This window comes from Conger conger, chromosome 6 (assembly GCF_963514075.1).
Source record: "Conger conger chromosome 6, fConCon1.1, whole genome shotgun sequence".
Taxonomy (NCBI): Eukaryota; Metazoa; Chordata; class Actinopteri; order Anguilliformes; family Congridae; genus Conger; species Conger conger.
The window spans coordinates 17,768,448-17,779,687 of record NC_083765.1 but is presented as its reverse complement, the minus strand read 5'-3'; the positions used below and the strand labels follow the sequence as shown (position 1 = coordinate 17,779,687).

At 42.6% G+C, this 11,240-nt stretch overlaps 2 protein-coding genes across 2 annotated transcripts; one reads left to right on the top strand and one right to left on the bottom strand.

The window, feature by feature from the left end:
* The first annotated feature begins 487 nt into the window (after positions 1-487).
* Positions 488-7,191, top strand: ubap1lb (ubiquitin associated protein 1-like b). The gene is made up of 5 exons (XM_061246877.1): positions 488-619; positions 1,949-2,641; positions 4,027-4,236; positions 6,395-6,496; positions 6,910-7,191. The coding sequence occupies exons 1-5, from the start codon at positions 488-490 to the stop codon at positions 7,045-7,047; spliced, it is 1,275 nt and encodes a 424-aa protein (XP_061102861.1). The 3' UTR covers positions 7,048-7,191.
* A 1,696-nt stretch (positions 7,192-8,887) lies between these two features.
* Positions 8,888-10,315, bottom strand: kbtbd13a (kelch repeat and BTB domain containing 13a). Its single transcript, XM_061246875.1, has one exon. It carries the CDS (start codon positions 10,313-10,315, stop codon positions 8,888-8,890), a length of 1,428 nt encoding a protein of 475 aa, XP_061102859.1.
* Positions 10,316-11,240: the final 925 nt, after the last annotated feature.

Genomic DNA, 11,240 nt, shown 5'->3' with positions numbered 1-11,240 from the left:
ATAAAGTAGAGGAACAATTGCTTTGATGAAGTTTCAATGGTGCATTTGCAGTTTCATAGCTTTATTAACACTCATACTGATGGGATCCCTAGTGAAACTCTGTGGTTGTACAGACTCAATATCATTTAGTATACATGCATTCACAGATTTAGTGAGGTGTAACGATTTTTCGTTGATGGCACATGTGCATGAGCGTCCAAGCATGTGTTTGTGGCCTGCGTAGCATCAGGCGATGGCATTGCGATGTAATCCTTAATCCACTTCTCTCCAGGCGCCAATCACTGTGTAATAAGGTAAACAAATATAACAAGGAAAGGCTGCCAGTCTGCTTCTCTTAAGTTAATCAAGAATAGGGCCAGACAGTTTGTCTGGTAAGCATTAACATCCTAAGCAGAAAAACACAAGGTGTGGTTCTGTGGGAAGAGCTGCCCAATCTTTTCCATTTGACGTCACGTGTGAATGTGGATGTTTTCTCCCAGGGATAAAAATGAGCAGCCTGGATGAAGTTCCCTTCAAGGTCCCCATGGGGTCTCTGGAGGGGATTGTGGAGGAGGTGGAGCCTGTCACTGCGCCAGAGCTGTGCTTACCCGACTACCCTCAGATACTGTGGGAGACAGAGGTCTGAACCCAACTCTCTCTCTCATACCCCCCGCCCCCCCTCTCTCTCTCACACACATACACACATGTTTCATGTTTGTTCTGTTTGGTTAAGATGGCAGGACGTGGAGCTGCAGCATTCTGTAGTCTTGGCACTGGCGTTGAATCCTGTGCCGTTATTCTGAGATTATATCACTGACAAGCCTTATGTTAGTGTTACATGTGCCTTGGGGAATTTCTCAGGGTCTCACTCTCTCTTCTTTTTGTAATGATAGCCACATGACCGAATGCTCGTCTCCTAGTGTCTGAAGACCTGGTTGTCTTAGTATCGTGTCATTAATGTTATATATGATATGAAATCAGCGCATCAAACCACATTGTAATTACTTTGGCCGATGGTTGGGCACTTTCTGGAACCGTTGCTTTGGTGATATCTTTAAACATGTTATAACAGTCATGCATTTTCTAGATCACTGAGTTCTGGGCAGTACTTGGGCACTGCCCTCTCCTTAAATAGTCTGCAGCTGGAGGTTCTGTGCTGACGTTAGATGGCATTGCAGATCTGTTCCAAATGAATTGCAAAGCCAGTCCACCTCTTTTAATCTTCTTGATAAGAGCAAATTCATTTTGGGAACATTTCCCGTCTATTCATCATTAATTTTGCTTTTGATCCATTGTTATAATTTATGATCTCTATCCGTGCTTCTAAAGGCCTTATTTGGAAATATGTTGAGCTTTTTGCTGTCCTGGTTTGAGCTAAAAGATTAGAATTCTATATGTTCACGACCAGTCCAAAAATAATAAACTAGAGTTTACCCCTCTCTGCCTTTTTTGTATAATTTAATGGAAATTAAAGAAGAAAAATGATCAGATTATTAGAATAGTTTGAAAGACAGGTTTGTGTATCTTGAGGGTTTTTTGGTTGCTGAACTCACCCAATGAGAAAGGTAAACCTTACAACAATAATTCTGACAAGACATGGCAAAAGTCCAGGCCACATTATTACATGAAAGAACATCACATAGGGACTTATTGTTTGTGATAGATCGCGATTAAGAGCTATTATTATGCGCTTTATGATTTTTGAACCTCTAATTTTCAAAATGGTTAATACAAGGCTTGCCAACAATGGACCTGTAGAGCAATAGAGCTTTCTGGATTCCATCTTAAAATCAGCAACCAACAAAGACCAAAGAAACTCTGTGAAGTGAATTACTTGTAATCAACTGTTCAGTTGAGCACTGAATCACAATGAAAACCATGCTGTTGCTCACCAGGAATAGTTTCTCCTGGTTTAATGTATTTTCACCATGCCGTCAGCCTTAGTGAATCTTCTCCTTGTGTTTGGCAGTACGACTTCAGCGTTGAGAAATGGGTGTTGAGGGGACTACAGAGGAGGTATCCCAGCGCTCCACGAATCCATCTGCCTCGCTCCCCCTCAGAGGTAGTGGCCTCCTGTCCCCCATTCTGGCTGATGTTCAGCAGCCCCCAGGAGAGCCGGCTGGCCAGATGCCGCAGCAGTGACGTCTGGGAGCCCACCCTCCGCCAGAGGAGCCACAGCCTGAACGCCGCAGACCTGCGCTACCTGCACCCGCGGGTCAAGTTCATCATCTCCGACTCGGAAGGGGACGAAGGCTACTCCGAGGATGACGAGGGCTCGTCCACTGAGGAGGACGCATCGGCCGCGCATCAGGACGCCGAGCGGCCGCCCGGCTCTGCGCTCAGGCGGCAGAGCCCCGGCTTCAAAGAGCCGGGGCCTTCCTCCCGCAAGCTGAATCCCACGTCCCGGCGCAGCTCGCGGAAGGGCTCCTCGCCCTCCCTCCACGAATTCCGCCAGGGCTCGCTGGACAGGCCCCGGACCAGCAGCCCCCAGCGCCAAGGCCACAGGCGTCCAATGAGGAGGATGCAGGCACCATCCCGCTCCAGCCGACAGCAATCCCTCAGCCCCCAGCCCCCATCCAAGTCCCCCCCCTTCCACCTGCAGCGCCGCCCTGCCACTGCGGGACACGTCTCCTCCATCCGGAGCCACAGACCCACCACACCAGTAAGACATAATCACTCTTCAGCCCTGACTGTGCACAGGCCATCCTGTTCTTTTATGCCTGAATTATACTCTTTAGCTCCTAAACAGATGGTTTACTGGGAGTTTTTTTTATAATATTTCAGTTTTGATGCATGTTCTTATTGGCTCACTGTTTGTATTTTTGTGTGCAATGAAGGATATTTTAAATACTAACAAAAGTTAAGACTTAAAAAAAGTTTAGAAAACTGATCCCCAGGGATTTTCATGCACAACAGTCTCTAGAGTCTGCAGACAATGGTGCGAAAAACAAAAAACATCCAGTGAGCAGCAGTTCTGCAGGCAAAAATGAGAGAGGTCAGAGGAGAAGGGCCAAACTGGTCTGACAGGAAGGTGACAGCAACACAAATAACCACACATTACAACAGTGGTATGCAGGTGAGCATATCTGAACACACAATGCATCAAACCTCTGTGATGGCTACAGCAGCAGAAAGTCTAAAAAATAAATCTAATAAAGACCTAATAAATTTCTCACTGAGTGTAGGTCCAGTTTGTATTCATTGTGTGAATCTGTGAACAGTAATACAAGAACATCAGTGTCAAAGTGTTTTTTGCGAACTCTGATTTATATAATCCCACACATTTGGATAAAAGCTATGATAAAGATATTCCTATTGTACAGTTGACAGGAAATCAGCCTAATTAACTTTTATGGTGTTTAATCCATTGCAGAGCCCAGACATTTTCCCAGCCATGTGTGACCTTACTATAAGCAGCTATGACTTACAGAAGCCTGAAAAAGACAGGAGGCATTTAAATCAGCAGACAAAGCACTGTAACTATTCTAAAGGTTCATGGAACTCTCTCAGCCTTTTTCATGTCTGAGTATTCAGACAGCTCTGTCCTCCAGATGGCTGCCACACCGCTTCGGGGAGATGTCTGTCTTCCTTTAATTCACAGAGGAATCAGTCATGAATAGTTGAGGATGTTGTTTAGGAGAGATTAAGACTGGAAGCAATGCTCACTTTTTTTTTTTTCATATCACATTTCTCAAATGTTTCTAAAGATGTACCCTCTAAGAATAGCGAGTGTAAAGTCTTTTCCTGGAATACTCCCAAGTTGTTACAAGTTCATCGGGATTAGTGGGTAATACTGCCCCGTGAATATGTATCTCAGCAGAATAGCATTTCAAGGTTGTACGCCTGATGGTGCGTCACATGGCAAATATAGCTGTGCATTGTCCCCTGGCTTTAAAGCATAAATTATGCTGCCGGTTACACAGTGAGGACGCAATATCGACTCAAAAATAGGGACTTCAAGGCCTTGACACATGAACTGCACCCTGTGTAGTTTTCAGTCCTCTGCCACTCAGGGGATTGTGACCCTCTGCTGTGGCCTCTCTGCAGTCTCCTCGCCCCTACTCCCGCCTGCCAGCCCCTCCCTCGGGCGCCCGTACCCTCAGCTCCCACACATCCGCCCCGGACTCCTCGGTGGAGCTGCTGTCGGCACTCAGCCAGGAGGAGCAGGAGCTGCTGGAGGCCGTCACTAAGCAGGGCTACCCACTGCGCACCGCCATCATCGCCCTACAGAAGACCGGCCGGCAGAGTCCAGAGCAGGTCTGACACTCTCCCCTGGGAGCACTTCCTGGAATCCCAGCGCAGCACAGGATGTGACCTCACTCTAATTTTATATTGTGTGACCTCCCACTGCCCGTCTCTGGGGGAGTGGTCATAATCAGATTTTATATTGATGCGGTATGCAGAGCTACCTAGTCAACATATCCGACTAAGAACCCTGAAAAATGTTTTTCTCAATGTGTAATTAGAATTTAGTTATGGTTCAGTCAAAATGGCTTACAGGAGTGCATTCAATATGGTAAGCAAGCACCACCAGAGCTAGAGGCAGTTACAATGAAATATGTGCCAAGATAAAGATGCATGCCTCAAGGCCTGCAAAACAAAGGCTTAGTGTTTTTGTTAGGCGTTTACTCACCTGCCAAATCTCCAATACTTTTTCTGCCCCTCCTCTACTGCATAACTGAAAACAGGAGTCTCTCTCAAGGGGTTCAGCTGCAGCGTTCTTCTTAACTACTTCAGAAATACAGTGAAAGTAGTGTTCAATATCTATCTGCAACCTCCCTTTGAGATGTATCATTTCATAACTACTGAACTACTACGAATAAACAATAATTCCTCAAACTGTAAACATTACATGAAATGAAAGAGGTATCTCACCTTGAAAACTTAATCGTACTTAATACTTTTAATACTCAATAGTACTAAACATTTTGCCATATAACTATGTAATGTTATGTTATATAAAATGTACTGCCTATTGCTCAAAAGCCCCCTCCCCAGCACTAGCCTTACTATTAACCTTTCTACTTACATTTTACTGAGCAAACATCTGGTTTTATCTCCCAAAAGATGTTGGCCTGTGAAATTAAAACCATAATAAAAAATAAATACCGCAAAAAAATAGATAGCTACCAGTGTTTCCACAATCTGGAATGTATTATTTTATTGTAAGAGTCTCACAGCAGCTGCCATGAGTACAGGCAGTCTGCATGGCCTGTGGGGAGCAGCTCTGGCTGTACTGTGAATTACTGTGGGGTCACTCAGAAAGGCCCACCTCTGCTGGACTCAGCCTGATCAATGTTGTTTTGAAAGCCTCTCTCATCAGTCCATTACATTTTAGATCTAATTCTAGTCAGAGAACCTGCTCAGGGGTTACTCGTCAAAGCCAGTTGCTATTTTGTCTTCAGGATTTGTACTCCACAGTTTGAAATTTATACATAGTCATCCCATTTCAGGGCACCATCATTTTTGGGACACAGCAATGTTATGTAAATAAAAGTAGTCATGTTATGAATTTTGTTGATTAGCCTTTGCATGCCATGACTTCCTGATGTCTGCGACCTATCAACATTATCATAGTCTAGATATCTCATTTTCAGGTTGTCCTACAAGCAATACTAAAACCTTGCATTTGAACGCATCTCTATGGGAATTGGGAGGTGGGACTAGATTCAACTGTACATTAAGCTGATACAGTATGGAACACATTTATTGGCTAAATGGTTTTAAGTCTTCAAGGGTCCAAGGTATCAAATGAGCCTCAAACCACTGTGCTGCTGCCAGATATGCTGTAGATATGAAAATAATTGTTTCTCCTGACAAATTTTCCTGTTGAACTCAATGGAAAAAATATTCAGGAGAAACAATTATTTTCATATAAACTGCATATCTGGCAGCAGCACCACATATCTACTGCATATCTGGCATCAGTACCACATACTGGAAAGGTATCTGAGTAACTTGTAGGCTTTGCTCTTGCACTTGGCTGTGAAATGATGAGGAGGGAAAGCAGCTGGCTTGCCAGGATACTCTGGCTTCATCAGAGCCCCTGACCTGGTTAAATAGTGCTCCCAATCAGCATAAACTGGCCTCCCACAGCTCTCACACGTATTCTCTTTCATTCAGTTGATATCCAAACCTTTTTCTTCATTAGGTGGCATGATTAAAGTAAGACATGCTTGATTTTTAATCCCTCTGATATGCAAAATCAGTTTTTTCACTTATCTGTTATTTTCTCATACCAAAGAGGCCTGCAATGAAGCCTCCATTGCGAGCAAAGAACTCTGCTCCATAAATGGAGGGGAGGGATAGGGCTATTAATGGTATTGATGGAATTTCTCACAGTGATGTGAAATTGGCCGTGGGTTCTTCTGTCTTTATTTGTCTTAATACTCCTATTCATCTCTGCTGTTCACAGATCCTGAGCTACCTGGTGGCGTGCGATAGGCTGTGTAAGCTCGGCTATGACTCAGTCCAAGTGGAGGAGGCGCTGGAGATGTTCCATAACTGTGAGACCAAGGTGAGTGTCCTGAGAGGTCACAGTGCAGAGCTATTTCAATGACCTTCAGAAATAATGATGATGATACAAAGACAAGTACATGTATGTTACATGTATGTTTATACTTGACAGCCTGCAAGTACTGGGCTATAGCCCAGCTTGGACCTGCACCTGTTACTAAACTGAATTTGCACATGATTAGACTTTATTAGATACTGTAGGTGAATGTGCTAGCTTAGTTTTATTATCTAATTTGCACTTTATAGTAAAACTTACATATTGACATTTTTAACATTGTTCAAATTATATGCTTTCTAAACACTTAAATGGGCTTTCATTGTATTTTCTTTCTTTATAAAATAGGCAATTAGTCAATAAATTCCTTTCTAGCACAGTATTTAATCTAGGTTTGTACTTATTTCTCTTATTCATAGGCTGCTGAATTTTTGCACCTTTTGGCCCAATTCAATGAGATGGGCTTCCAGCAGAACGCCATCAAAGAAGTGCTGCTGGTTCACGAGAACCACTGTGAGAGAGCCCTGGAGGAGCTGATGACACGTGTGGCATCATGAAGCAGGAAGTCCAGTCTGCTCCACAATGAGGACAGGTCACATTCTCTGAGCGATTAATTAAGATGATTTGTGCATAGTAAATTGCACATATTAAATATGTTGCAAAGTAAACTAAAACTTAAACTATAAACTAAAACTAAGCATCTGGCATACTGGCTTTTCATGATATTTTTTATTTTTATTATTAATAATGATAATAATAGTGAGAAGAGGAATGTTTATTTAATTTTCTATGACACTTATTTATTAACTTTTTACTTTGAATAACAGATATCTGTTGTAAATATAACAAAACAGAATTCCAAGGAATGATTTTTCCTTCAGCTTTCCCCATAAGGTGCATCCAGATCATATGTGCGCTGGGCTAGCAACATGAACACAGCATAGCTGAGAGACTGGGAGAGGTGGTGGTAAGATTATATGGCGTGGTTAATACAATTAATCTCTCTGCATTCCTCCTTGTGCCCACATCAATCAATGAGGTGCAAAGTGTAATGCCAAAAGTGTTTTGATAATCCCAATGCTCATAATCAACAACAGCTTGCCTGGAATTAATGATAATAGCTGCCAGCTGGTCTTTCTCTCATTTTTACTTGGTGTAGAGGATGCTTTATATAATATTTATGGGTTGGCTATTTTAAATGTCTTAAATGTTCAATTAATGAATTCATGCAACTATATAATATGTGTACAATGTATTTCCAAATTGCTGGTAATTTCAATACATTGTATATGATCTTGTATTTTGTATTGGATTTTGCCTCAGACAACAATAAAGTTGCATCATAAAGAGGATTTGACCCAAAACACACTTGCTGTCATTCCTGTGAATATGAGTATGCATTTCAGTTTGATTATTGAAAGTGAACTGGAAACAAAATAATCAAGTTTTGTGATTTGATTATCAAATCAGCTATGGGCCAAAAAGGTGTGTATTAAAGATTTGTATTTTCTTTTGATAGATGGCATGCATTTAGCTAAAAAATGGCTTATTCCCTTATTACATCATTATGAATAAATACAGACCAACAAAAAAGAACAGACTTTACTTACGAAGCTCCTTAGAAATATGAGAGTAAAAAATATGTATAGTGATAATTTCATTCTTTTGAACTTTGTCACAAATGATGCACAGTGTGAAGAAAAATGGAGCTCATTGTGTGGGAAGTATTCCAGTGCTGCTTGTTAAAAAGACAAGTGTGTTAAAACAAGTCAGAATTTAACACCTCCAGAATACCAGACATTACATTTTGACTACAACATGTATTCTGGCTCTGAAAATAAATAAATAATACAAGGTATCCAAGCCCTTGATTTTATTTATTTATTTATTAATTTTTCTTGGGGAAAAAGCTGCACATTTCATATTTGCTTGCATAATCTACCAGTTTTATTTAGTATACCCTTGATCTCCCAGGAGACAGTTCCCTGCAAGCTAGATATAATCTAAGATTCCTGTTTTTTATGGCTCATGGGTATGGTAGTTTTTAAATAGTTTATCAAAATAGGAAAAGGACCTTGTAAGGATTTGTTTCAAAGTGTTTTGGGAAGTGATTGCAGTGCTAGCCGGATATGAGTCAACTAAGTAAATAATTTTCTCAAATACACAGTCTGACAGGGAATAATGTTATTGTCGGACCTCACACACTTGAGGACACAGGGTTTGTTGCAGGATTCAAGTCTCAGCTGTCACTGATAATGTATGACCAGCAGTTCTCAGCAGGATGACACAATCAATCAAAGCTCTGATCTGATACAAAGGATACAGACAGCAAACTTTTATTTCATTTGGTTTAATAGTGATACCATCTTATGAAGTCATGCTATCAAATTTTCCATATCAATCAGCACATTGTAAAGAGGGTGATTTTTCACAATACACATTGTTCTCTAAATTCTGCTCATACCCATTCAGGACTCCGTGACCCCGTGGCGGTTTGCCCATTTTCGGCAGCCTCAGCAAAAATGTCCACATGGAACCAATTCTGGGAAAGCCATTCATTTCTGTCTTTGGCTTCCATTTCTTCTCCTCAATAATATATTCCAGTGTCATCTTTGGGTTAACTGTGAACACAGAGTCGCCTCTCACAACAGCAGTAAAGAGGGCACCTTTACTGTTTTGATACTGGCCAGGCATGGCTGTCCACTGCCCCGTAGTGAGGTTGTAGTAGTCCATCATGCATCTCAGGAAGTCATCGGAGGGTCCATTTCGCATCACGTAAAGGTTGTCCTTATGAGCCACCATGCAGTGGCCATAGCTCTGCTGGCGTATCAGTGTTGTAATGAGCACCCATCTGTCTTCAGCAGGAACATACTCATAGATATCCGTGGCATCCATGGGCCTCCACAGACACACAAACATCCTGTTCATGGCCTTGGTGCATGCTGCACTGGCCACAGGCCGAGGTAGATGGGACACAAAGGACCAGGTGCAAGTTGAGAGGTTGTACCTTTCCACCGATGACATGGTGGTTCTGTCGTATTCTCCACCAATGGCATAAAGGCAATCCTCATGTCCCACCAGTGTAAAATTGTATCGATGCTGCTGAGGGCCCATAAACGTGCTCCAGTTGTCAAGTGCAGGGTCATAGCAGTAGCAGGATTCCGCCACTTGATTGGTCACATCACGCACACCTCCAACAATGTAGAGCTTGTTGTTGAGGACTGTCACCCCAGCCATGGTTGTGCTAGCATCAACAGGTAAATCAGTCAAAACTTTCCAGTCCTTCTCATCTTCATCCAAGTAACAAACTGTTCTTTGGCAGTCTTGTAGCAATTTGATAGATGGAGAGTGTGTTCCAACAGTCACATATGTATTAGGGACCAGAGATTCCACATATTCTAAGAGTTCATCCGGCAAACACCTTACATCGTCTTTCAGCTCAGAGTACATGTCTCGGATGAACAAAGCTGCACTGTGGTAAAGCTCCCACAGGCCATAGATGGCCGCTGTGTGGTACATGAGCAAACAGTTATCAGAATTAATTATATTAATAAGATGTTTTGTTAGAGCATCCACATGAAGAAATGCAGCACATTCTATAGCCTCAATGATCTCTTCACTGTTCAGAATGGGTCGCTCACCATTGAGGACGCTGAGGGTGACCATGAACCCACGGGCACGCAGTCCCTTTACGTGAATTTCTTCCTGCTCGCATTCTCTCATTCCCGATTGGAAGAGAGCTCGGAAGTATTCACAGTTCCTTGTCAGTAGAGCCCTGTCGACTGAGAAAACACTCTCCTCCACTCTCACTCTCTGGTTTGCCATCTCCGGATCCGGCCCTGGTTTGCGATCAAGCTCCTCCGATTCACCCTCTGAGCCACCACACCTGCTCTGCCCCATCAAGCATTATTTCCTCATCAGAATTGTTGGAAGGGAGAATTACATACCAATAGAATTCTCCTGAGTACAAAGCCAAGTCATGCTAGTATAAATTCAGTTTACATTGCGCTCTTTCTGTAAGATAATTCCCATCATGTGAAGCGGTGTCCGCTCTGACTAATGCAGATGCACTCCGCTGGGCACCTACTGTTTGCGTTGCTGTTTGCGGCTATAAGAATAGCACTGGCTATAGATAGCAGCAGGGCTTGTGACGGAACTCTAATACACTATGACTATCTGTCAGAGAAGAGTGATGAGAGGTCAAATAGATTCCTGTTACAATGACAAACAATAATAATGATGACTTGCAGCCATGTCTTCCCACTCCTTCTAGTAGGAGTAGGACATGACAAATTTAATTTGAATGTTTTTGTAGGACAGTTTGGTTTGTGTAGCTGTATAGTTCTGAAATCCAATCTCTGTCAGTATATTGTAGGCTAGAGCAGCCTCTGGTTTAAACATTGTGTGCAGTCGTTTAGGGCCACAACCATCCCTAGGCCACACATTTCGAGTTTTATTTTGTTGTTGCGACACTTTGGGCCCACAACAACAATCTTGTTTTGCCTAGGGCTGGCTCCAAGCTATGCCAGCTTTCTTTCAGTTTAGCAGGCTCTTCTTTCATGCAATGTCCATTAGTTGTCACCTGAGACTGTCCCATAAAACAACACACCTAAGACTGCAGCATGGTGACTTCCGTCCTGCTTTCCCTGTTTACAATCACAATCAGCCGGTTCACTATCAGCTCCTGGATAACGATCCAGGCGTACGTCATTTCCTCTGCAAACATGAATCCATGCCAGTATCTTACTTC